Here is a 26185-nt window from a genome sequence, read left to right as displayed (position 1 = left end):
TTAATGTTCCGGTAATTATAATATCAATAATAACAATTCTTTGTTTAGCCAGCAGAGCCTCCCCAGAAGTCTCGCAACAAGGTTAGCCAAGATATAATTTTTCGCAATAGGATACGATCATTTTAGAAGCCGGATATCGGAAGTCGGAATTCCCATTGTTATTCGCTAACTTACTGGCCTGCCTATTTATGTGCCATCAAGAATGAGCATTGCCCAAAACGTTACCTCCGATTAGGACGGTTGGCTATGTACGGTGCAGAAGAAGTTCAACAATAACAACATACAAAGATCCCCCGTATAGCCTTAACAGACTGTTGGGGCAAGTGCAGTTAACGAGTAGCTCCTATGAAGGCCGGCACGGCAGACGAGGGGGTGCGGGGTCAGCACCACGCCCGACCGCCTTTGTCTCCCCAGTGGCGATGTTTTTCCACACTGCACCAGGTACTAATTTGAGGCTGAGTCGACCTAGGAGAGGCCCAGGACCGGCTCAGATAATCGTGACTGACGATAATCCTCACAAGGGGAGACAAAGGTGGACACAGGGAGACATGGAGGCAGCCACAGGGGAACACAGGGAACATCATACCACTATTTATTTAACTGAAATACGTTTGATTTCATCATCAACAGACTACTATTGTTGTATTGAACGATGTTTGCTTATGTCATTATGCTACTTTTTGCTGAATTGGAAGATGTTTGCCCATCGTGCCGCTTTGAACTTAAAAACCAAACGCCGTCCCAGGCGAAGCCAAGCCCCTGTGTGCATCGTCCGCTTCCTGTGTACGCAGCGTGGTGGAGAGGTGATGTAAGCCTACGTGTTAAACTGAGAGATGATGTCCACGGCACCGTCGAAGCCAGCGAGGCAGTGAAAGTACACACACGGCCCCTTATATAGCTCCACTGCTGGATGAGGGCCTACCCACACCGCGCAGGTCTGTGGGGGTTTTACGGCTGTACTGAAAACGCGTTGGTCAGTGCGGGTTCGTGAATGCAGGGATCAAATACGAGGGCGCATAGAAGTACACTCCAAACAGTGCATTTTTCTGCACTGTCCTCCATGGCCCATAGAGTAATCCCCATAGCCTATAACGCATGTGATGCATGGTGGTTGCCCATCCAGGCGCTATCCAGTCTCAAACCTTGCTTGGCTTCCGAGATCTGATGGGAATCGGGCACATTCCGGGTGATTTGGTCCGAGAAAAACCCATCACGGAGATTTAGAAGACTTAAGATTCTTACATGTCAGTGTTAACACGCAAGGTTCCTAGCGGCTCAGGTTGCCAGGTCCCATTTGTATTCTGAGCAATATATGCCGAGGATAATTCGGAAGGGTGCTATTAGTCTCCCATATGGTATACAGAGCCGATGGTGATGATTGTATACAAACTCATTATGCGTTGTTGTGAAGCATTATGGACACACGCATATATAAGCAGCTCTCTGTTCTGTATCTCCACGTAAAAATATAATAATGCAAATGTAAAAAAAGGGATATGTTTTAGTCCATTTGACTATTGGTCTTGTAGGCATGTTATACAGCTGCAATTGTTCAAGCAAGCAAACTCCGGACGGGTTTTTGGTTCTCGCAGCGTTCCATACAAAATCACGATGCATTGTCAAGTCAGGCTTGTGATAACAAATGCTGCTGTCCTATCGGACGTCATTGTGGCAAGAGCACTCCGTCTAAACCAGGGGTAGGCAACCAACATCATAAGAAGAGGCATGTTTGTCGAATTCGGTGTAAAAAATAAAATGAATCTCAATATTTCAAGCGCCGTAAATGCACTGTGCGGTGAATACGAGATGGTGGATCCTTCATGAATGAAGGAATATGAATAAAGACCATGAATACGAGATGGTGGATCCTTCATGAATGAAGGAATATGAATAAAGACAATGAATACGAGATGGTGGATCCTTCATGAATGAAGGATTTATGAATGAAGACAATTAATACGAGACGGTGGATCCTTCATGAATTAAGGAATATGAATGAAGAAAATGAATACGGAACGGTGGGTCGTTCATGAATGAAGGATTTATGAATGAAGACAATTAATACGAGACGGTGGATCCTTCATGAATGAAGGAAAATGAATGAATAAAATGAATACGGAACGGTGGGTCGTTCATGAATGAAGGAATAAGAATGAAGAAAATGAATACGAGACGGTGGGTCGTTCATGAATTAAGGAATAAGGATGAAGAAAATGAATACGAGACGGTGGGTCGTTTCTGAATGAAGGAATATGAATGAAGAAAATGAATACGGAACGGTGGGTCGTTCATGAATGAAGGAATAAGAATGAAGAAAATGAATACGGAACGGTGGGTCGTTCATGAATGAAGGAATATGAATGAAGAAAATGAATACGGAACGGTGGGTCGTTCATGAATGAAGGAATATGAATGAAGAAAATGAATACGAGACGGTGGGTCGTTCATGAATGAAGGAATAAGAATGAAGAAAATGAATACGGAACGGTGGGTCTTTCATGAATGAAGGAATAAGAATGAAGAAAATGAATACGGAACGGTGGGTCGTTCATGAATGAAGGAATAAGAATGAAGAAAATGAATACGGAACGGTGGGTCGTTCATGAATGAAGGAATAAGAATGAAGAAAATGAATACGAGACGGTGGGTCGTTCATGAATGAAGGAATAAGAATGAAGAAAATGAATATGGAACGGTGGATCGTTCATGAATGAAGGAATATAAATGAAGAAAATGAATACGGAACGGTGGGTCGTTCATGAATGAAGGAACAAAAATGAAGAAAATGAATACGGAACGGTGGGTCGTTCATGAATGAAGGAATAAGAATGAAGAAAATGAATACGAGACGGTGGGTCGTTCATGAATGAAGGAATAAGAATGAAGAAAATGAATATGGAACGGTGGGTCGTTCATGAATGAAGGAATATGAATGAAGAAAATGAATACGAGACGGTGGGTCGTTCATGAATGAAGGAATATGAATAAAGAAAATGAATATGGAACGGTGGGTCGTTCATGAATGAAGGAATATGAATGAAGAAAATGAATACGGAACGGTGGGTCGTTCATGAATGAAGGAATATGAATGAAGAAAATGAATACGGAACGGTGGGTCGTTCATGAATGAAGGAATATGAATGAAGAAAATGAATACGAGACGGTGGGTCGTTCATGAATGAAGGAATAAGAATGAAGAAAATGAATACGGAACGGTGGGTCTTTCATGAATGAAGGAATAAGAATGAAGAAAATGAATACGGAACGGTGGGTCGTTCATGAATGAAGGAATAAGAATGAAGAAAATGAATACGGAACGGTGGGTCGTTCATGAATGAAGGAATAAGAATGAAGAAAATGAATACGAGACGGTGGGTCGTTCATGAATGAAGGAATAAGAATGAAGAAAATGAATACGAGACGGTGGGTCGTTCATGAATGAAGGAATAAGAATGAAGAAAATGAATATGGAACGGTGGGTCGTTCATAAATGAAGGAATATGAATGAAGAAAATGAATACGAGAACGGTGGGTCGTTCATGAATGAAGGAATAAGAATGAAGAAAATGAATATGGAACGGTGGGTCGTTCATGAATGAAGGAATAAGAATGAAGAAAATGAATATGGAACGGTGGGTCGTTCATGAATGAAGGAATAAGAATGAAGAAAATGAATACGGAACGGTGGGTCGTTCATGAATGAAGGAATATGAATGAAGAAAATGAATATGGAACGGTGGGTCGTTCATGAATGAAGGAATAAGAATGAAGAAAATGAATACGGAACGGTGGGTCGTTCATGAATGAAGGAATATGAATGAAGAAAATGAATACGAGACGGTGGGTCGTTCATGAATGAAGGAATAAGAATGAAGAAAATGAATATGGAACGGTGGGTCGTTCATGAATGAAGGAATAAGAATGAAGAAAATGAATACGGAACGGTGGGTCGTTCATGAATGAAGGAATAAGAATGAAGAAAATGAATACGAGACGGTGGGTCGTTCATGAATGAAGGAATAAGAATGAAGAAAATGAATACGAGACGGTGGGTCGTTCATGAATGAAGGAATAAGAATGAAGAAAATGAATATGGAACGGTGGGTCGTTCATGAATGAAGGAATATGAATGAAGAAAATGAATACGAGAACGGTGGGTCGTTCATGAATGAAGGAATAAGAATGAAGAAAATGAATATGGAACGGTGGGTCGTTCATGAATGAAGGAATATGAATGAAGAAAATGAATACGGAACGGTGGGTCGTTCATGAATGAAGGAATATGAATGAAGAAAATGAATACGGAACGGTGGGTCGTTCATGAATGAAGGAATATGAATGAAGAAAATGAATACGGAACGGTGGGTCGTTCATGAATGAAGGAATAAGAATGAAGAAAATGAATTCGGAACGGTGGATCACGTGCAGCTCTGGAGCCGCAAGTTCCCGAGCCCCCTGATCTAAACGATGGCGCCGTGTTCATTGTAAAACAACATCAACAACATCAACAACAACAAATACAATCTTGTACACAGGTAGCTTGATGGACTGAAAACATCTTTTGCATCCATAAAATACACCGTATATTTATTCTCCAATGCTAAACGGGGACTCCCACAGCACACTGATGTGTCGGCTTGTTAAAGATGCTACTCTCCGTGTGGTGGTAGATGCAAGGTCTATAAAGCTGGCTTTCGCATAAGCTGGCTTGCATGTAAACACACACGGGTACATGCAAGCCAGCTTATGCAGGCTACCCTCAGAGACCTCATTATCCCAATGAATTTAATGTTTCCCCAGTTTAGTCGCAGAGGTCAAATGCTTTGAGTCAAACCCTGGCTGCTGGTGACAGCGCACGCTGCAATGTGTTTAGTCGCGGGAACAAATAGGTCTTGCTCAAGCAATGCAAGACTACAATAGTGAAATGTCTGTAATGAGATGCTGCGCCCCAAAGGAATAATGAATTGCGGTACACAATAGCGCTGCCTTGGTATAACTAGACGCACGTACAGTGGGGTGGGTCTCGCCTGTGGCCAGACGCATGCAGAACTCCTCTTATCCACGGTGATGTGGCCGGGTGATGCGGTGGACAAATATCTCGGATTCCGTCGTCCACAGGGTTATCTTCAAAGCAATATATCCCCTTATCCCGCGGGAAATATTCGTAGACAGTCGATTCCTCCGATCTATGAAGAATGTGCGCAGAATTGGAAGCCGTTTTGCAATGAGCCGATGGGAAAATGTGTGGATGCATCTGATTCGGAAAGATTCCTGCTAAGTTTTCGCAGTCGGTGGCAATGTTGCGATGTATTGTCCCAAAATGGAGTAATTTTCTTGTAATGTTTACTAGTTTGACAAATTATTGTGCCATGACGCCTGCACGCATGTCCTACTCTTTTTTTTTAAATGCCACGGGGTGTTTAACATCTACCACGATGCTGACGGCGCATATTTTCACGGTTGATACACCGTCGGCATTGACTAGGGAGGCCACTTGTCTATATCCGCGAACCCCTCGGCAACACAGTGGCAACGAATTCTATAATTCTCGCTCGGCCAGGTGAAAACCCCAATTGGGAGGAATACTCAAAGCGATAATTGGACTGATAACCAGTAAAACAATGGTTTGTTTACATCAGATGTAGACACCAAGGCGCACTACCAGAGGCGGGACTGGCCACAGCGGACCGAGTCCTCTGTGGGGAGGAACAACGTCAAGTGGGAGCCACTGGTGGACCCCCGGAAGGTGCTGATGCCACCACTGCACATCAAATTGGGCCTTATGAAACAATTTGTCAGAGCTGTAGATAATGAGTCGGCAGCCTTCAAGTACCTTCAAGACGTCTTTTCTAAGCTGTCTGAGGCAAAGGTCAAAGTCGGTGTCTTCGTCGGACCACAAATAAAGAAGATCCTGGAGTGCAATGAATTCCCCAAGAAGCTCACTAGTAAGGAGAAAGCGGCTTGGAACAGCTTTGTCGCAGTGGTTTGTGGCTTCCTGGGCAATCACAAGGTCGAAAACGATGTGGAGCTGGTTGAGACTCTAGTGAAGAACTACGGCACAATGGGCTGTAGGATGTCCCTCAAAGTCCATATCCTTGATGCTCATCTTGATAAATTCAAGGAGAACATGGGAGCGTACTTGGAGGACCAAGGCGACCGCTTCCACCAGGATATACTGGACTTTTAACGCCGCTACCAAGGACAGTATAACGAGAACATGATGGGAGACTACATTTGGGGGCTGATTCGTGAAAATTATTTACAGTATAATCATAAATCTCGAAAATCTACTCACTTCTAAATCTTTTGTAGTCATTTTTGTATTACTTTAGTATAAATACATGTACATTTTTATTCATGTGTTGTTTTTTTCTGACTTTGTGAACTAAAGGACACAAATTCGCCCATTTTCTCATTGAAAATAGGTAAATTTCAAAATATCACTGTCCTGGTCACAAAATCAAAGTTTGTGGGAAATAATAGCCATTTTCTATACTTTTTAGGTATAATCAGTTACGAAATAACACTTACCAACCATGAAGAAAAATTGTGTTACACAGTGTTATTAATCGTTTGTGTGCCATGAACAAAAAAAAGGGCCATTCTCTAAAATGTCACCGCTTTTCTATATATATCGTGGTGTTTTTTGACATATTTTAAGGACACGGTGTTATTGACGGATGCGTTGAGGTTTTTTTTTGTGATACTGTTAAGTTCATTCTGCAATTGGCACAGAAGAGAAAGCCTGAGTGAAAACCTGTAAATGGTTAAATGCTGATGGCCTCCGCCCAACGGCCGCTGTGAAACTGCTCGGCGATTCATTAAGAGGACAATGGATTCGCTGGAGTTTGGATTTAAAAAGGCATCGGCGCTCGCTCGTACACCCCGTGTCCTCATTTAATACCACAAGAAACACACAAAAGCGGTTCTGCGTGGGCTGTATGTACGCGACGTTACAGTTCGAATGCACTCATGCCTGGAAGCATTCCCATTTGATTTGTATTATATATTCCCTTTTTTTACTCTAAACAATTCATCTGCGGTATGACTTTCAAATGAAGTTGTAATACACCCACGCAGGTCCAATGCCATTCCATTGTAGCCCAGCGTCCTTCCCCGCATGCATGATGAATCATCCGGTACATCCATCACCATGTATTTAGGCTATGGCTCAGGGCGCGACAACGCTGTGATTCATTTTCACTCAATCGCGTCACGGTGTAATAACATTACGGTATTCTGCGGTCTACAGGATGCACTCCTTTATCCCTGAATTCTCACGAAAAGGTTCAACTGGAGCGGGCGGTGCGTGTCTTCTAAACAAGTAGCTCAGCTGCGTGTGTGTGTGTGTGGCCACATTTGTATAATTGTATTGACACCGGGCATACGTTTGAGCTACGTCCCACTTTCGAAGGCGTCGTATAATCGAGAGAATACGGTAATTCTGGACGTGCAAATTCACAACACTCCCTCAGGGTTGTAAACAGGGGTAAACAAAATTCAAACACTGCCTCTGCGATTATAATGTTCAAGAACATTCATAATTCACAGCCCTTTGCGAGTCCACCGCTGGATGAAGGTCATGCCCATGCCAGCACTTGGGTGTTGTTTGACCATACTTCGCCATTCTGGTCAGCGCAAGCTTTGAGCAGAGCGAGAACTCAGAACCGGTTCCGATATCGCTTGCCACCGATGTTCACCGTGGAATATAACCGTACGTATTTTGAACCTCTTTCGCACCGTACACGTAAGCCAATGGTGCTAATCGGCGGTGCGGGGTAAGGACAACATAACGTAAACACGCACGTACTCGGATCACCGGTATTGTGATGCAATGCGCTCACCACTTATGCCACCGCTCCACCAGTCCAGAGGGTAGGCCACGGTGGAATACAGCGATGACATATTTGTCAACAGTCGTCTGTCGTTCAGGGGTTTAGTCTCAAGGCCCCGGCAGAGGTGGGCCAACTGGCGCCTCCCGAGCCGCATGCGGCTCTTTAGGCCACCACACGCGGCTCTGAACGAAGCGGCATAACGTCAGAACGCACTCACGCAGTAGCAGCAAAGAATGATGAACGTCTCCCATGCTGTGCCGAAAACTGTCGGTATATCTATCCACACATATATCCACTCACATACACACACTTGGATCTTTGCAGAAGCCATGGGCACTTTTTGGTTTCTTGGGTCTGTTATAAGTTGTCCACGCCCCGCTCTGCACAGTAAACCGTCCTAGAGATCGTCGCCCAGAGGAGGAGGCGATTGTGTTGAGCGCAACGCAGGCAACACAGAGTGTGGAACCCCGCTGGCAAACACACATGCAGGACGCGGTGGAAGACGGTTGATTGACTGGAAGATTTTTCTGGAAACAAAACTCGCTGAGATTCTCCACTCGATCTGCTTTCATCGTGGAACCGAACGAGCCACTTGGAGCAATTTGGGTCCCCCTTCGTTCTTCGGTCGTCACCTCTCTCGCGTTCTTGTTATCTCATTGGTGGGAAGTGACGCGTAACAAGTGAAACGTTAACCCCAATCAGATTGTATGTCAGAATATGTTTTTGTTTGAATCAGAATGTTTACTTATACGGGAGGAGTCCGATTAGCTATAACGCTGTTTTTCACAGATGACCAGTTAGCGGCCGGTCAGAATGTTCCAACAACAAACAATTCAAAAACACGATCGGAGTGCTAAGTGTAGAAAAGGTAAACAGATCACCTAAAATATAAATTTCAAATAAAACGAAACTAGTTTTACCTTACTCTTTGGTTCTTTAGGTAAAGTCACGTAGGAAGAAAATAAATTAAAAATAATAGAATACGACGTCTCGATTGCAACACAAGCAACCGTGATCAGGTAGAACTAAATTTGAGAGAGAGAGACAAAACACAAACACGGAGACAAACAAAGATCCCCCATATAGCCTTAACAGACTGTAGGAGCAAGTGCTGTTAGCGAGCACCTATGAAGGCCGGAACGGTACACGAGGGGGTGGGTGGCCAGCACCACGCCCGACCGCCTTTGTCTCCCTAGTGGCAATGTTTACACACCGCACCAGGTACTCATTTGAGGCTGAGTCGACCTAGGGGAGGCCCGGGACCGGTTCAGATAATCGTCACTGGTGTTGGCCGTGAGCGGGAATCGAATCTGGGTCGCCAGGTTCATAGCGCAGCGCGCTAACCGCTACACAGAGACACACGGAGACCCAATGCCAAAACTGATGCATGTATGTTGAACTTCTTTCGCGCCGTACGTAGCCTACCGTGCTGATCGAGAGATGCGGAAGGACAACAAACTAAACACACGAAGCAGCTCTAAAGAAATTAGTTTTCAATCTACATTTAGAAGTGCATAGCTCCAACAGCTTCCTAAATAAATAAATGAAATTGCCAGTAATCAACAATTACTATATACAATATACGTTTAGTGTGTAATTATATTATCGCTGCGTAGTGGTTCATTACTTTATAAGATTATTTTATTTTTTCAAACATTGTTAAACGATCCCAAAAATAATTATTAAAATGGGGAAAGTATAGTGTTCGCAGAACACGGGTCAATGCAAGGCCAGCAGCTACCAGTCAATAAAGTATTTTAAAAAATGCAAGTTAAATGTGAATTAGTCAATACACTCATTAATTAATGAGTAATAGGAAACTGATTTTATGGTTTCACAAGTAATCCTCCCAACACTGTTTATGTTAAGTCACGAATAGCCCATGTTAATGCTCTGGTTACAACACCGCATTGCAGCCTGTATTATTATTACTACTACTATCACGTTGCCATAGAGGCAGACTTCGCGCTATAGTAACATCCACACCACCAGCGCTTGTAATGTAGGTCAGTCTCATTTACACACACACACCAACGCAAAGGTCTCGATTTAGCCTAATCGACTGCATAAAAGGGCGCGTGGTGTTGTTAGCGAGCGCATATTGAGGTGGGGAGTTACCAGAGCCAATCACAACTGCCCATCTTTGTCTCTCTAGTTCTGACGTCATGCATTTACACCATCATTTTAGGCCGAGTCAATCTACAGTGGTCCAGATGGTTTCTGAACCCCCCGCCCCCTTCCAAATAAATGACCCCAACGATGTTTTCTCCTTAGCATGTTACATTTATGTTTTAAATTAACCTTACTCAAAACAATAATACTTTTAGAAAATTTCTTTTTTTTTGGGGGGGGGGGGGGGTCACGAGACATCTGGACCACCCTGTCCACGACAGTGTCAGCCAAGGTAAGGTTCGGCGAGAGAAACTGGAGCTCTTGTGTTACCAAGGGATTGAACCCTGGGGAAGTGACACTGAAGCAGTGTGATATCCAATGCGCACGATTTACGCAAGTGACAACGATCCCTCATTCAGCCAGATAAGAGTGTTGGGGCAAGGGCGCTTGGGGAGCACACGTGGGGATAAGGCGCAGAGCATACGAGGCAGTGGTGGAACTAGCGCCGTGCCTAAGCTGCATTTGCCTTCCCAGTACGGACGGATGTTTAGGTAATTATTTTAGGTTGAGTGAACCTAGAGGTGGCCCTGACCAGGCGAAATATGTTGCGGACGCAATGTGGTCAGTACCACACAGCGCTGATGTTACACACTGTACCACGTTTGTGCATTAAATTAAGGTCAACCTCAGGGAGACAAACTACCATACTTGTCCAGTGATATTGTCCATTCGACTGGGAATCGAACCCAGGTGACAAGAGTGTGTAGTGCCATGTGCAAACCATTGCACTAATGCGCCACAGTATTTTTTTTACTTAGAAATGTAAACATATTTCCGACGATGCCGAACAGGCTGTTGGGGCATGTATGGTGAGCTTCTTTGTATGTTGAACTTCTCTCGCACCGTACGTAGCCAACCGTGCTAATCGGAGGTGCATAAAAAAAGTTGGCATGGCCAGCACCACAGCTGGTCACATTTGAAACGGAACGTTTTTACCTTTTTATTTTACCAGGTAGGGTCCACTGAACTATACAGCTCTTTTTCAGAAACGACCTTGCCACAAATGATAGCTCAACGAAGTGGCTTATCGTGTGGAAATTTATAGCAACCAAATGCTATAAACGCACGTTTCTAAATGTGGAGGGACACACCGGAGAACCCGGAAAAAAAAATACACGCGCGCGACCACAGGGAGGACATGCAAACTAAAAAAATATACAGACATCGTCACGGTCGCAATCGACCCCACGACCTCCTGTATACCGGGCGAGGTAGTTAACACCTCGCCCCACTGCGGCGCCCAGGTGTTGTTGTTTACACTTGCACCACTCATTTTAGGCAGGGTTGACCAAGCGGAGTCCCAGGACAACTAAAGACATCACTTGCCACCGATGTCAGCTACGACCGGGAAATGGCAACTCGGGTGGCCTCGTTCAAGGTGTAGCGCGCTACCCACTGTGCCACTGCTCCCCGACATTTTACGGACACGCATCATTGAAGAGTATTCTTAAGATAACAAGGCCTGTAAAGTAAGACATGCCCAAACCTTGGGGTGTTTTTTTTGTGCTAACAAGCGAGCTTTATAAACCTGGGCACTGTACTACGGGGCGCCCCGAAAGCGTTGCTGCAAAACTGAGATATGTCGTAAGTGTTCTGACCCGCCCCTTCTAAACGTCTGCGAGAAAGAGCTTCACAGCTCATCGGATTTCTCCAGTCTGAATAAATATTCCGCATTAGATTGAATCACATCTTCTGGAGGGTGATGTGTCATTTCCTGTGTTGAGCTGCTTCAATGGACACGAGGGAGAGATGCATTTTGGACGAGGATTCCAATCGGCTGCCAGTGTGTTTGCTGTCCTCTGCGTGGTAAAGCATGTATTGTGTATTACGTCTTCCTCACGATGACTCTGAACAATTATATTCAAACCGCGTCGTCCCAGAAGGGCATGTGGTTATCTGGATTATAAGACGCACCCCTCCCCCATACAGGGGAGAGGGGGGAGACAATTTACTGGGCAGCTGTGTAAGAGCTTCGTAGCTCATCGGATTTCTGACACGATGAATAAAGTTTAACACGGAGGGCTTTCGCGACCACATTCATCCCTCTATTTACAGCAGGCGGATTTCTCCACAAATCTGGCTGTCACCTGATGATGCCGGCTGTAATGAATTACTTGGCGAAAACGTCACGGTATTTGAATTGTAAATGTTGTAGTGGGTTTAATCTTCTCCAAAAAAAAAAACCCGGTATGCTGGACTAGTAACGAATTGGCGCGTTTGGTTTAGGTGACAACCCTTACTAATTGGCTGTGTTTGGTAGCGGCGGGTTTAACGAGACATTCATTTACGCGATCTAACCCCCCCAAAAAAACCTCCTCTATGCAATGGAAGCTAATTCACGATTCCGATTCTCCATCGCATCAATTTTGTTGCCACGGCAACGGCTAAAAAAACCATCAATCACAACAACAAAAAAATGACAAAGCCACAGTTGTGTAGAAATAAGTTGTTCGTTTGTTATTAGAACGCCTCATTATACAAGGCACATATACAACAGGGAAGGATCAGGGTGTCGTTTTGCAATATACACAGAGGAGATAATACACTGTATACTGTTTACATATTTATATGAGACCGTATGTAAAAAAATAATCAAAGAATACAATTACACGTTCGTAGAATCATCTCCACCCACCCCCAAAATAAGGAGACATCGTCGGAAAGGAAATGTGTACAGCTTCAACTCGAGTGTGTAAACATATCAACATCGCGAGGGCTTTCAAGTGTAACCACCGCCAACCACCGAACCACAATGACAGGTTGTACCCCCCCCTCCTCCACTCCCCCCCAAAGTCCGTAACAATTGGGAGCCAAAAAAATAAACAAACGCACGCGCCGCGTTAAAACAAAGGACTATTAATAATAATAAAGCGACAACAACAACAACAACCACCATTGCCCGGCCCTTACAGAACGCCTCTTAGCCGAGAATCAAGTCTGCAGGAACGGGAAGAATAAGAACCCCGGGACCGCGTTCAGTATGTCAGCGGCGGCCAGCCACCTGGCGGCTTCGGTTAAGCGGCATCCGAGATCAAAGTGACACGGCAAACATTTATTAAAACAGTGACGGCCACCCCCCCCTCCATCCTCCCCCCCACACACACGCAACCTCATGGGGGTGGCGGCCGCTTTAAATGGCCAGATGCGGTGGGGAAAGCTTCCACGACGATAACGCGTGTGAGATAAAAACTCATTTAAAAAAATCAACTAATAAATTAGTTATTTCCCACCATCACCACCGCCACCACACCATCACCCCCTTCGCCCACCGCCACTCAATTCCCCTGCCCGCCCGCGCACAGCGCAATTTCTATTCGGCCAGTCAACGCGTTCTCTTCCTCCAGCAAGATGTTCTATTTGGATGAGATGGTGGGGGCTGGCGGGCGGGCGTGCGGTTGATGTGGTGGGTGTGTGTATGGGTGTGTGTGTGTGTATGGGTGGGTGTGTGTGTGTGTATGGGTGGGTGGGTGGATGTATGGGTGGGTGGATGTATGGGTGGGTGGGTGGATGTATGGGTGGGTGGGTGTATGGGTGGGTGGATGTATGGGTGGGTGGATGGATGTATGGGTGGGTGTGTGTATGGGTGGGTGGGTGTGTGTATGGGTGGGTGGGTGTGTGTATGGGTGGGTGGGTGTGTGTATGGGTGGGTGGGTGGGTGTGTGTATGGGTGGGTGGGTGTGTGTATGGGTGGGTGGGTGTGTGTATGGGTGGGTGGGTGTGTGTATGGGTGGGTGGGTGTGTGTATGGGTGGGTGGGGATCATCTTAAAGGAGAATATTCAAAGCGGGCTCAATTTATTCAGGTCAAATTGTCTTGCCAAAAATAGTAGTAGTAGTAGTAATAATAATTAAACAACTCCGATACGAAAGCCATAACCTTGTAACTGTATGTTCGTTTCCTCCGAAGGCTGTTCTCTTAAGTCAGCTAGCGCTTACAATGCAATAACACCGTCATTGTGAAGGTTATAAAACGCAACACCCTCAGCTAATTACGCCCGTCCACCGTTGCCTAAGAGCGCACGCGGAAGCCGAAGACAGTTTGATTAAATGCCGCACTGCTGCGGGGTGTATTGTAAAGGTCTGAGAAACGGGGTACCCTTCAAACACGCGCGCGACAGCGTCTTATTTACATGCCTTCTGGTTTTCTGTTGTTGCTGCTGCTGTTGCTGCTGCTCGGAATGTAACAATTCACCCCCTACACCATCGTAAGCCAATGGGTCAATCCAGCGCTTTCAAGGGAGGGCCCCACTCACCAAATTGCGTGAGAGGAGGTGGTGGCAGGTTGGGTTAGACCATCCAGCAGTGGATTTTGTAAGTGGCCAATCCATGCACCCCATCCCCCCCCCCCCCCCCGCGTATAAACCGTCACGGACTCAGGGTCACGAATCGATTCGCAAATCTATGCTTATTCTATTATTCACGTGGTTTTGAGATGCGGTTGCACTTCGAAGTGAAATCCCAATTGTAGCCATCACTGACATTGTTTTGGTGGCACAAATCTGTGGACTCTACAATGCTGTACGAAGCAAAACAAAAAACCAAACATACACAGAAATAATTGATTCTTACACGCGCTCATTCGATGCTTGGACCGTGCGAGTCAGGACCACCCCCCCCCCCACTCCCAGGGCTGCTTTCATTCGAATCGACGAATCACGACGTGCCAACCGCGTGAGGGTTCCAGTGCAATCGCGGTCACGTTCAACAACTGCACGTCATTCGCCCTCCGCAGCCAAAACAACAACTCGCGTGGAGGTGGAGGGGGGGGGGAGGTGAGACGTTCATCATCATCGTCGTCAACAGCAACAACGAGGCGACCGATACCTCCTCACGAAACGACCTGCTGCCCCCAGCGACCACAACCCATTTTAACCTTCGAACTCACCCACCCGCCTACCCCTCCTGACCGTTTCTACCACGCGATCAAGACGATCAAGACACTACAAAGCCATCGCACCACCTCCCCGGCCTTCCTTTCCCAGGGTGTTGTTGTGGTAGTTTAACCCCCCGGAGCAACCCGGGCTTAAAAAGGCGTTTGCAAACGAGGCCTCCCGCTCTCTCTCTCTCTCTCTCTTCCTGCCCATCGCCCCCCTCACCACCCCCCCCCCCCTTTGGAAACCTCAAGCCCAATTGCGGTTGAATCGTTCCAACAGGTGTCCCCGCCGGGCTTTTGTTGCGTCCTTTCATCCTGCAGCGAGCGATCAAAAAGGGGCCCCCTCCATTTCCACTGCCTTCCCCCGGCCCGCCACATTCTCCCTGCCAATTATCTGCGAGACCGCTCGCGAATGCGGAGGCCGTCCGCGGCCCCGGTCGTGGCCAACGCGGGCGCAAAACGCTCCACCGCTGCGATTTGGGACCTTGCTGTGCATCGTACGGCGCGGCGTTCCGCGGAACCGAATTTTAACATCGGTTCATCGCGCCCATCAACAAGCACGCGGTTAAACAACCTCCCCGCCCAAAATAAAAAAAATAAAACACGCAATTGGAAGGAGGCACGCGGTACGATCGGGAAATCCTACGGGAGGCGGTGCGGGGTAATGCCGCAGAGTTGTTGATGAGTGTATGCGGATTTGTAAAAAACAAAAAACAAAACACGCATGCATTGGTCTGTGTGTGGAGGCTTCTACTGCTGTGCAAATAAAACGTTGACAAAATCAGTAGGCACGTGACGATGGATCGATTTCGAGGATTGAAATCGTTTCTAAGCTCGCCGGCAAAATTAAGTTGCGCGTGTGAGAATCAATTGTTTATGCAAATTATTCTCATGAAGCCAATGAGATTGTGGAAACATGGTGTACAAAATAAAGAGACAGTAACAACTCGGAGGATGAAAACATTGGAGCGACTCGAAACGCAACCTCGGGGATCGTGACAATTCGTCGATTAGCTGGGAGGGAGTAGGCGAATCCTATTACTTGAGCCAAAATCAGGTCACACAAGAGGTAAAGAAGGAGCGCCCCCTCCCCCCCCCCCCGCAATTGCTTTGCTCGCCGTCACTGCTGGCACAAGGGCCCCCCCCCCCCCAACTCGAAGGAGCTCTGAACAAGGCCCCCCTCTAGGTTTGGGCGACTTTCCATGTGAAATAAATAAACTGCCAGGACGGGTTGCATGGAGTTTACCAACGTTAAAGAGCACAAAGCACAAAAGAGTGTTCTTGATTTGAGAAACGCCAACTCAATTCAGTAGATAAATATTTCTTCTCGCATTACACCGCCAGCCGATTTAATTTCTGTATTAGGGACAGGCGGGGGTTTTTTTTCCCCTCGTTAAATATAAATATTAAAAGACATTGTCGAACACGGTTAGACACGCTCAAATCGCCACGTGATATTGAGCAAAAAAAAAAGCGTCGTCAACATTTGAAATAAATATTCGTACACTTCGCTTGCGGAAACATAAATAATCACGCCGTCGTATAAATACCCACTGTTTAACCACCGTTAGCTCGTACGCCAACAAATGTGAAATATAAAACGATCCTAGGCTCACGATAGACATCAAGCAGTTGTTTTTTAATAGTGCACTTTCACCTTTTGTTGTTTTTAATTTACCAAATAAATCTACCATACAAGATGGCATTTTATTGAAATTGCGGTCGGTAAGTCACTTGCATTCTACAGATGCACGTATATAAACATGATAAAAATTATATATCGACAAAGCGTCATCAATTTAACGCGACAATGCACGTTACTTTTTAACGAGTAGCTTTAGCGCACAGGAGATAAATACTTTATGGATTATACATATCGCGTAAATAATTTATATACACCAAACAGTAAACACTGCATGAAGATATGATACAGTATTAATGTTTATATTTGCTTGTGTGTGCATATGGGCATTCAAGCGATTGATTTTACATAATTCATTACAATAATGTTCGACTAGGCTGGTTCACAGAAGCCTCTTCCTGGAACTGCCGATAAAAGAATGGGTAAATCAGATACCGTGTAACAAAAGAAGGTGAACGGTGTTTGTAATTAATTATTTGATTATTGTGCTAGTGGTGTTAGACCTAGGGCAAAATGCTCTTCCATCGCTAGAAACTACCGATCTTGCAATGCAATCTAACACAAAGGTATTGATAAAGGACATGAAATCAAGGCTTAACCACCCCGGCACCTCACTCAAAAGTAAAAACAAGTTGAATTGTTTTCCTGGTTATAACAAGCATGGGAGGAGTGGCTTAATATATTCCCGGTCGAGGCAGCGGTGGACATTCCACATTGCTGTGGCCAGGGTGCATATTTTTATAGAACAGTCCACTGCAGACTTTCCCATACAGTGGGTATTCTTTAGATTGACCACGTAGTGGACGATTGGCCGAATCGACCTCCCGAGTGGGATTTTAACCTCGCAAACCTTCCGCTCGCGAGTGAAGCCCAACACTCGCCGACCACCCGGTGGTTCCATCTCGGGTCAGATGTTTCTGACATAAACAAATGTTTAGCGTTGACGTCAGAATCCAACTCGTGGTTATGATCGATTCGAGAACAATTGCAAACGCCAACGTGGGTGGGTTTTTGGAGCCACTGGTGAATTGATGGAGAGTACAAAAAATGTACAGCACGAAACGTTGTTGTTGCGCTATCAACACCTGATATTATAAGCACATCGTGACTCAGAGTTCTAGCCCATAGGCTTAGCTGTGCTGGCTCGGCCCGAGATTACGGGAGGAAAATCTGAAATTCATGAACAACCCAGGCATCTCCAAATAAATCCATTTTGCAAATGTCCCTTTTTCAATATGACAATTTTCTTTAAATGTAGAGGCACAAAGAAAGCCAGCACTGAATAAAAATCACTTTGAAAGGCTACACACGAGCTCCTCGTAGTAAGAATAGTCTAAAGCAATCGATCGAGCCCAGCAGTATTAAAATTGTCCGATGTAGTCTATGGATAAAAACGCAGAGAAACAAAAGATGCCCGTGTAGCTCCGCACCAGGATTGATTTTGAGCACTCACTTCAACCACTCGGCACCAAAGCGAGGCAACGCTATAGCCTCGCTTCGCACAGGCTCGTCGCAAAGTCAATCGTTGGACACCTCTCAGTTGCAGAACCATCCCACAAAAAGGTAACGCCACTTATCCACGGCATTTATTTATTTCTCCAACAAGTCCAGCCAGGTACGCGATGAACGTGAGACAATGCAAACCGCCCCACCCCACCCCCCCCCCTTCCATTTAATAAGTTATGTAAAACTTGAGGAATGAAAAAACGATATTGTTTTTTCGCAAGAACGAGGCAGTTTAAATGGAGGCAAAGACGAACTTTAATATAGTGGACGAATATTATATTTTCACTCGTGAATTTTAGGCTCACAGGTAAAAAAAAAAACTGAAAAGATATTTTAAGATATTTTATACAGCGCCAGTAAAACGATCCCACCTACTATTAAGGCAGATTAACCACACACCATTAAACTGATGTTTGTTACACAACAGTACGAGTCGTCATCATATGCACCTTTGCACATGAATTTGCAGCATATTGATTGTTCCTTCAGGTCAATTCGCAGCCTGCAACGAGACAATTAAAGCGAGTCAGATCACGCGAATTTAATTACAACAATTAAACAGACTTTGAACTTTGGCCAAGACGTGTGTTATTGCTCTAGGATATTTCGTGTTATTTTTTTTAGATCACGGTTGGAGCACAGGCCCAGAGACCCAAAACGCCAATCAATCCGCAACAAACAGCACTACCGCAGGTTTAATAGATAATGTCACGTGTTAAACTGTAATCATTGGCAGATGTGAAAAAAATACAAGCAATGGGGTGGCATGCATTTCTATGGTCCCTAAAACAGTGGTGGAAATTCCACGTTCCCATGGAGGGGTCAGTTCATTAGATAACCGCTTTCGACGTGTCGAAAAATAGTTCACATAAATGGCAGGTTAAGAGTTGACCTCTGACTGGGATTTGAACCCACAATCTTTAGCCTAAGAGTCGGGCATCTCTAACCACAGTGCTACCCGGCCCCATCATAACAAAAACCTGCCCAATCTTTAATATCACCACAATAATATTGCATGTCTGCTTAAGAAAACTACACTGACACATGCATACGCTGACTACAGGGGAAAGAGCCGTTTGTAATCACCGATTAAGGACATGGCATATGAGAGGGCAGTGTGACCTACCGCCTTTGTCTCCCTAACACTGAGGTTCACATTTCAGACACCAGGTAGCCACTTTAGTCTGAGTCAACCTAGAGGTAGCCCAGGTTGCCTCAGAAGTGCAAATGCGCCGCTGACCCGATGCGATGGCACCGCACCAGCGCTGATTTCATGGCACTGTGCCAGCATTATTATTTAAGGTCGAATCAACCTCGGAGAGTCACGCTCATGAATGCCCCCCCCCCCCAGCCCCGACTGGTGTCAACCGCGTTTGGGAATCAAACTCGGGTCGCCGGGTTCATATCGCAGTGCACCAACCACTGCGCCACCACTCTCGAGCGCTCTCTCTTTGACACATGCAGGACACTGCTGTTTAAGGGGGCCGGTGATATCATAAGTGTGAAGACGAATGGAAATTGACAAATTAGTCCCATGCATATGGGTGACCTTTTCAAGGGAGATACTGCCAAGTTAATGGAATCCCTCCCTCCCAACACTTTGAATGTTTTCCCTTCAAAATACGCACTAATAATGTAACAGACAAGGCTTATCATAATAGTCCCCTAATCATATTTAGTAGAACAGTTATTCTTACCCATACAATCATTAATGATACATTGTCACCATATTACACATTTTCCCCCCTAACATGTGAATAAGCTGTTAAGACACTTTTTTTTTGGTACAGCATTGTCCCCGATGTTCTATGTATGATCTCTATTCTGTTTGGTTATTTAATTAGTTCCGTATGTTTTATTCATCCATTCATCTATAAACCAATTACTGCCGTACAGCTGTCTAGCCAGGGGTGAATTTAATTTGGCTGAGCTTAGTGTATTCTTAGCCTACTACTAGCAACCATGAATTATTATTGAATGGCGGTTCCAATCCACAAAACAGAGGCTTACGTTTCAAACTTATGACAATTTGCGCTGAGTTGGTAAAAGGGCAATTGCTCCGACTGATGCAAATCATGTCACAGGGTAAAATTTAAAGCAAAACAGTGAAAGCGCAGCCCCTACAATTGCCTTCTCACACCGCTGCTGGAAGAGCCTCAACTACAGCAAGCTCAAGAAAGCCCCTCTACAGCATACTTTGGCCTACTCTTTCACACTGGCCAAACGGAATACCCACAAATTTACCCCACTGGAAGCAACTTGCCGAATGACTGGAAGTGCTGTTGCCTATTTATTCTGCTGGGTGGACGGAGGTGCGGGAGGGATTTCACGAGCGTTTCTGCCGTCTCAACTGCTGAGCCGAGAGATAGACTAGCGACTTATGGATTGCAAGGCTAGTGTGCTAACCATTATACTGTAGCAGGCTGCAGCGGCATATCACAGGGTATTTCACTCTGTAGATGGTGTGCTTTTGTAATGTTTTATGTTGTTATTAGGTGGAGATAAGATATGCATGTTGAACTTATTTCGCACCGTACGTACGCAGCCGTGCTACTTGTTAATGATATTAACAATCACTAACCTGTATGCATTCATATAATTGAAATGATAATGTCTTGTTGATCCTTGTAGAGAGTGGGTGGAAGGAGTAGAGGTTAGCGTATTTGTGCTATAAACCCAGCAAATCTGAGCTCGACTCCTGGCCCACAGCCAACGTAGAGGAGGCCCAGGCCAAGGTAAGATTTCAGTTTCTGCCAATGCTGTGCATCATGGTCAACGATTGGATTGGGATCGCAGAGCGGTGAGTAAACACCAAACGTGCACAATGACTTGGCCCTGACTCGACTCAACCCATCATATCTCTGAGGTGCAAGTCAACAGTGGGTGTGTTATGATTTAAATTGGACTCCTGCCACAGAAATGAGTAATTTCCACCTCTGGTTCAGAGCTACCAAAAACAGAGGAAACCCTGCTACATGGCTCTCTTGAACAGGTCGAACGTGAATCTAATTTTAGGACAGGAGGCTCACCAACCTTTTATCACCTTTGCTGTGAAACGGTCGCAGATGCAGGCGGCTGAGATAACACAGGTGGGCCAGATACACCTTCAGTACAACAGCACGCACAAAGACACCGTCAGGACAAGTTTCTACAATGCCACCAAGTCGAATTGTAGTCAATGGCTGATAGACATGCGTACAGATGGTCACACTGAATGCTTTGTATTTAACGCTTGGGAGCCATGCTCCCAAAATTGTCTATTTGGTACCAACGAAGGGTGGCAATTTAAACATTGATTTTAAACCGTATCATCTCCAATAGATCACAAATATGTACGACAGCAAGGCCATCGTTGTAGCTTTTTACGAGACCAAGGTTTATAAAAGAAGACTACCGTAGAACGCTTGACAGATATTGTTTTGAAAGAAAACTATTAAGATTGGAATCATGTGCAGAATATGGCAATAAATAATAAAGACCGTGTGCATAAAACAGACAACGAATACGCTAATCTCTCTGGAATTGTGGACGTTCGTAGCATTTTTATCCCCACGTGGTACTGATCAACCCCCTTTTGCTCATGGGTTAAAATGTGTTCGTAGGCCAAGGCCTCTGTGTGGAAAAGATTACGGTGAAGTGAAACATGAAAACAACAAATGAGCCCGTGACGGGCGATTACAAGAATGTGCCCAGCACGGTTCGGGTCCAGCTAACTTACAACGGCCGTGGAAAGGCCGCAATTGACTTTAACCGTAACGCTGTGGTTATAAATATTATTTTAAAATATTTTTTTATTTCATCAGGTGAGGCCCCACCGAGCTATGTTAGCTATTTTTTCAGGAGAGACCTGGCCCACAAATGATAGCTCAACGAAGTGGAAAAAATCAGAGGGCCCCGGAGAAACATCCACACGACCACGGGCAGAGAGACGAGCACACTCCGAATATACAGCAGCAGGTGTCAAGGGTCGGGATCGAACCCACGACCTCTTGTATTCCAGGCGAGGGTGTTAACATCTCGCCACCGTGGCGCCCATACCTGTGTAGTGGTCGAAGGGGCTGCTGGGGTCGGGGTATCCCGTGCCCTGGAGGGCCATGGCGTGCTGCCGTCTCGAAGGTGGCGGACTCGACGCCCTCTTCCGTTTTTCTCCGCCCGCGTCCTTCTCTTTGTCCGCGGAGGACCTCTCGGCAGCCTGAAGTCAGAGGTCGTTCGATGTCAGGACAGTTCACGATGGACAGATCAACGTCGGCCAGTGCCGATCATGCAATTACGCCCATCCTTCTTGCCAGATCCCCGCAACTATTACGATTATTTTTTATTTTAACAGGTAAGGCCCACTGAGCTATACAGCTCTTATTCACAAAGCGACCTGGCCCACAAATGAGAGCTCAACGAAGTGGCTCATCATGTGGAAATGCATCGCAGCCAAATACTCAAGATGAATGTCGATTTAAAATGTGGAGGGTAAAACCGGAGGACCCGGGAAAAAAAAATCCATGCGACCACGGGGAGAGACACGCAAACTCCAAATATGCAGCAGGCATCAGGGCCAGGATCGAACCCACGACCTCATGTATACCAGGCGAGGTCGTTATCTCACCACTGCATCGACCTGCTGCAGAGCAAATACTGAAAACTGTTGCAGAGTGAATAGCAGACCTCTAAGGGCTGTTCTTAGTCTCTTCACCAACATCTGGCTTGAGACCACATCCGCTTGGAATCCAAAGCGAACGCCTTTCTCAGTACCATGCCCCTCCCGTTATGCACACCGCACATGTCCCTCCCATCACAAAGTCCTGTGTTACACATAAATTAGATTTAGGCAAAAGATCCCGTTCGTCAGCCTGCACGCTAATCCTCAAGCATTGGCCTATGCCATTCTGATCAGCAACACCGTACCTGGGAATTGTTTGTTTCATGCAAGGCATGGATGGCGATGCTCTGCAGGTCTTTAGCCACAATGGTTGCGAAAGGCAAGTGCTAGTTTTTGCAAGCGCCCATTAAGGCCAGGAAGACACACGAGGGATGGTTGCGACCAGCACCTCGTCCTGCTGCCTTTGGCCAATCCAGTGCTGCCGTTTACACACCACACCGGGATGCTTGGTTTTACGGCTGCGTTAAACCTAAGGGATCCTTACGCCTGGCGACTTTCTCGACTTCTGCGGTTCCATCTTCATGCTGAACATTCCATCGCCGTGCCGCTCCGGGTCCAGCTCCTCACTTCCCGGCAGCTTCCCATAGCTCGAGTAGTAGAGGTTCGGTGGAACATAACCCCCTGAATGAATAACGCGCACGCGCATTGATCGGTTAAAACGGCACGTGAAAAAAACAACGGCGTTTTAAAATGAAGTCCGCAAACTTTTAACGTGCGTGGTTTCCGTATTCAGAGGTGCTGGAAAAAAACAAAGACATATAGGGAAGGCAGCCAACGATAGCCCAATATATTTGGCCCTGCACCGGGATGTTTGGCCGACTCTATGATTAAATGTTTAAACATGTGGGAGTAAAATCAGGGTGGCCTGTGAAAACAAAACGCGTGCAATGGGTATAAGACATTCATTATTAACGCTGCATTATTACATTTCACGACCGCAACAATGGCACCTTCCCGTCATTTCCAGTTAGGGTCGTAATTTTGTGCCCGCTGCTGTATCAGGTGTCATCGTGTTGAAATTCACAATATCATTTCTTTTTGAATTGATGACTTCAAGGAAGAGGGGGGGGGATGACAGAAGAGTGAAATGAAGATGAAAGCTCATGATCATTGGCTTCCAATTAAATCTGGGGAATAATTTAAATTATCGCCGCTCACATACAAGGTCCTTAAGCATTCACGTACTGTCACAACCGATCCACCGATTTACATCTGCTCCACGTGCCGAGAACTCGACTCTGCAGCTGGGGTGACCGAGCCTCCAGTGAGAGGAAAAAAAGTATTTGATCCCCTGCTGATTTTGTACGTTTGCCCACTGACAAAGAAATGATCAGTCTATAATTTTAATGGTAGGTTTATTTGAACAGTGAGAGACAGAATAAAAACAAAATCCAGAAAAACGCATGTCAAAAATGTTATAAATTAATTTACATTTTAATGATGGAAATAAGTATTTGACCCCCTCTCAATCAGAAAGATGTCTGGCTCCCAGGTGTCTTTTAAACAGGTAATGAGCTGAGATTAGGAGCACACTCTTAAAGGGAGTGCTCCTAATCTCAGCTTGTTACCTGTATAAAAGACACCTGTCCACAGTAGCAATCACTCAATCAGATTCCAAACTCTCCACCATGGCCAAGACCAAAGAGCTCTCCAAGGATGTCAGGGAAAAGATTGTAGACCTACACAAGGCTGGAATGGGCTACAAGACCATTGCCAAGCAGCTTGGTGAGAAGGTGACAACAGTAGTTGGTGCGATTATTCGCAAATGGAAGAAACACAAAAGAACGTCAATCTCCCTCGGCCTGGGGCTCCATGCAAGATCTCACCTTGTGGAGTTGCAATGATCATGAAAACGGTAAGGAATCAGCCCAGAACTACACGGGAGGATCTTGTCAATGATCTCAAGGCAGCTGGGCCCATAGTCACCAAGAAAACAATTGGTAACACACTACGCCGTGAAGGACTGAAATCCTGCAGCGCCCGCAAGGTCCCCCTGCTCAAGAAAGCATATATACATGCCCGTCTGAAGTTTGCCAATGAACATCTGAATGATTCAGAGGACAACTGGGTGAAAGTGTTGTGGTCAGATGAGACCAAAATGGAGCTCTTTGGCATCAACTCAACTCGCTGTGTTTGGAGGAGGAGGAATGCTGCCTATGACCCCAAGAACACCATCCCCACCATAAAACATGGAGGTGGAAACATTATGCTTTGGGGGTGTTTTTCTGCAAAGGGGACAGGACAACTTCACCGCATCAAAGGGACGATGGACGGGGCCATGTACCGTCAAATCTTGGGTGAGAACCTCCTTCCCTCAGCTAGGGCATTGAAAATGGGTCGTGGATGGGTATTCCAGCATGACAATAACCCAAAACACATGGCCAAGGCAACAAAGGAGTGGCTCAAAGAGAAGCACATTAAGGTCCTGGAGTGGCCTAGCCAGTCTCCAGACCTTAATCCCAAAAAAAATCTGTGGAGGGAGCTGAAGGTTCGAGTTGCCAAACGTAAGCCTCGAAACCTGAATGACTTGGAGAAGATCTGCAAAGAGGAGTGGGACAAAATCCCTCCTGAGATGTGTGCAAACCTGGTGGCCAACTACAAGAAACGTCTGACCTCTGTGATTGCCAACAAGGGTTTTGCCACCAAGTACTAAGTCATGTTTTGCAGAGGGGCCAAATACTTATTTCCCTCATTAAAATGCAAATCAATTTATAACATTTTTGACATGCGTTTTTCTGGATTTTTTTGTTGTTATTCTGTCTCTCACTGTTCAAATAAACCTACCATTAAAATTATAGACTGATCCTTTCTTTGTCAGTGGGCAAACGTACAAAATCAGCTGAGGATCAAATACTTTTTTTCCCTCACTGTATGCATGCGTTGTGCAAAAACTGAGATCGCTGAATGAATTGCGCCGTATACATGTAAATCATCATCATGATGATCATAACGGGGATAGGGCGCAAGGGGGCTTTGAGCACAAGACCTGCCATTGGGCAGAGTGCTAAAGAAGAAGAACACACAAAACGAGTGTAGGATGCTGGAGTTTCGGGGCAATGGCCCTTCATCAGAGTACGATGAGAAGAACCATGTGGCAGAGAGAACGGCTGACTTGCGGCTGGAGATGACAACTTCACACCGCGGAGCACCAAGAAACGGAGACATTTTAAGAGAGCCGGCAAAAAGAAGAGTTGTAATTTGATGACGAGCGTACATTTAGATATAATTCAGTGAGTTTCATGTCGCAGGTAACAGAGTCGAGGCGATCGACGCTGCACTGGAATGCGTGACCTCAAGGGAGATCTGTTAAAAGCATATTTGGTAACTCGCAACCGGTAACACGTTACCTGCAGCTACTGAAACGTTACTTAAGTTGCCGTGGATAATAAAGCATTTAATGAAAAGCACACGCGATGATGTGTAATAAATAATGAAGGCTGCTGCCGCATTAGGTGTGGCAAGTCCGTAACTCAAGATGCAGCTTTCAGCTCAGCTCAACTGAATG

The 26185-nt window shown here is 45.6% G+C and overlaps 1 protein-coding gene across 2 annotated transcripts in view; it reads right to left on the bottom strand.

Annotated features, from left to right (window-relative positions):
* Nucleotides 1–18084: 18084 nt before the first annotated feature.
* The window catches only part of LOC116950759 (zinc finger protein 608-like), an 87255-nt gene continuing 79154 nt past the window's right edge, over nucleotides 18085–26185 (bottom strand). For both annotated transcript variants that reach the window (XM_032968793.2, XM_076073071.1), the window contains exons 7-10: nucleotides 23165–23301; nucleotides 22065–22218; nucleotides 21060–21130; nucleotides 18085–18528 (exon numbers count right to left, since the gene is read on the bottom strand). In XM_032968793.2, coding sequence (XP_032824684.2) covers nucleotides 21066–21130; nucleotides 22065–22218; nucleotides 23165–23301 — 356 coding nt within the window. In that variant the 3' untranslated portion in view covers nucleotides 18085–18528; nucleotides 21060–21065. The remainder of the gene's footprint in view (nucleotides 18529–21059; nucleotides 21131–22064; nucleotides 22219–23164; nucleotides 23302–26185) is intronic.

The sequence above is a fragment of the Petromyzon marinus genome, chromosome 40 (assembly GCF_048934315.1).
Source record: "Petromyzon marinus isolate PM22_M1 ecotype Great Lakes invasive population chromosome 40, UKy_Petmar_22M1.pri1.0, whole genome shotgun sequence".
NCBI classification, from domain to species: Eukaryota; Metazoa; Chordata; class Hyperoartia; order Petromyzontiformes; family Petromyzontidae; genus Petromyzon; species Petromyzon marinus.
Note: the sequence above shows the minus strand (reverse complement) of the source record. Positions and strands in the feature narration are given on the sequence as shown.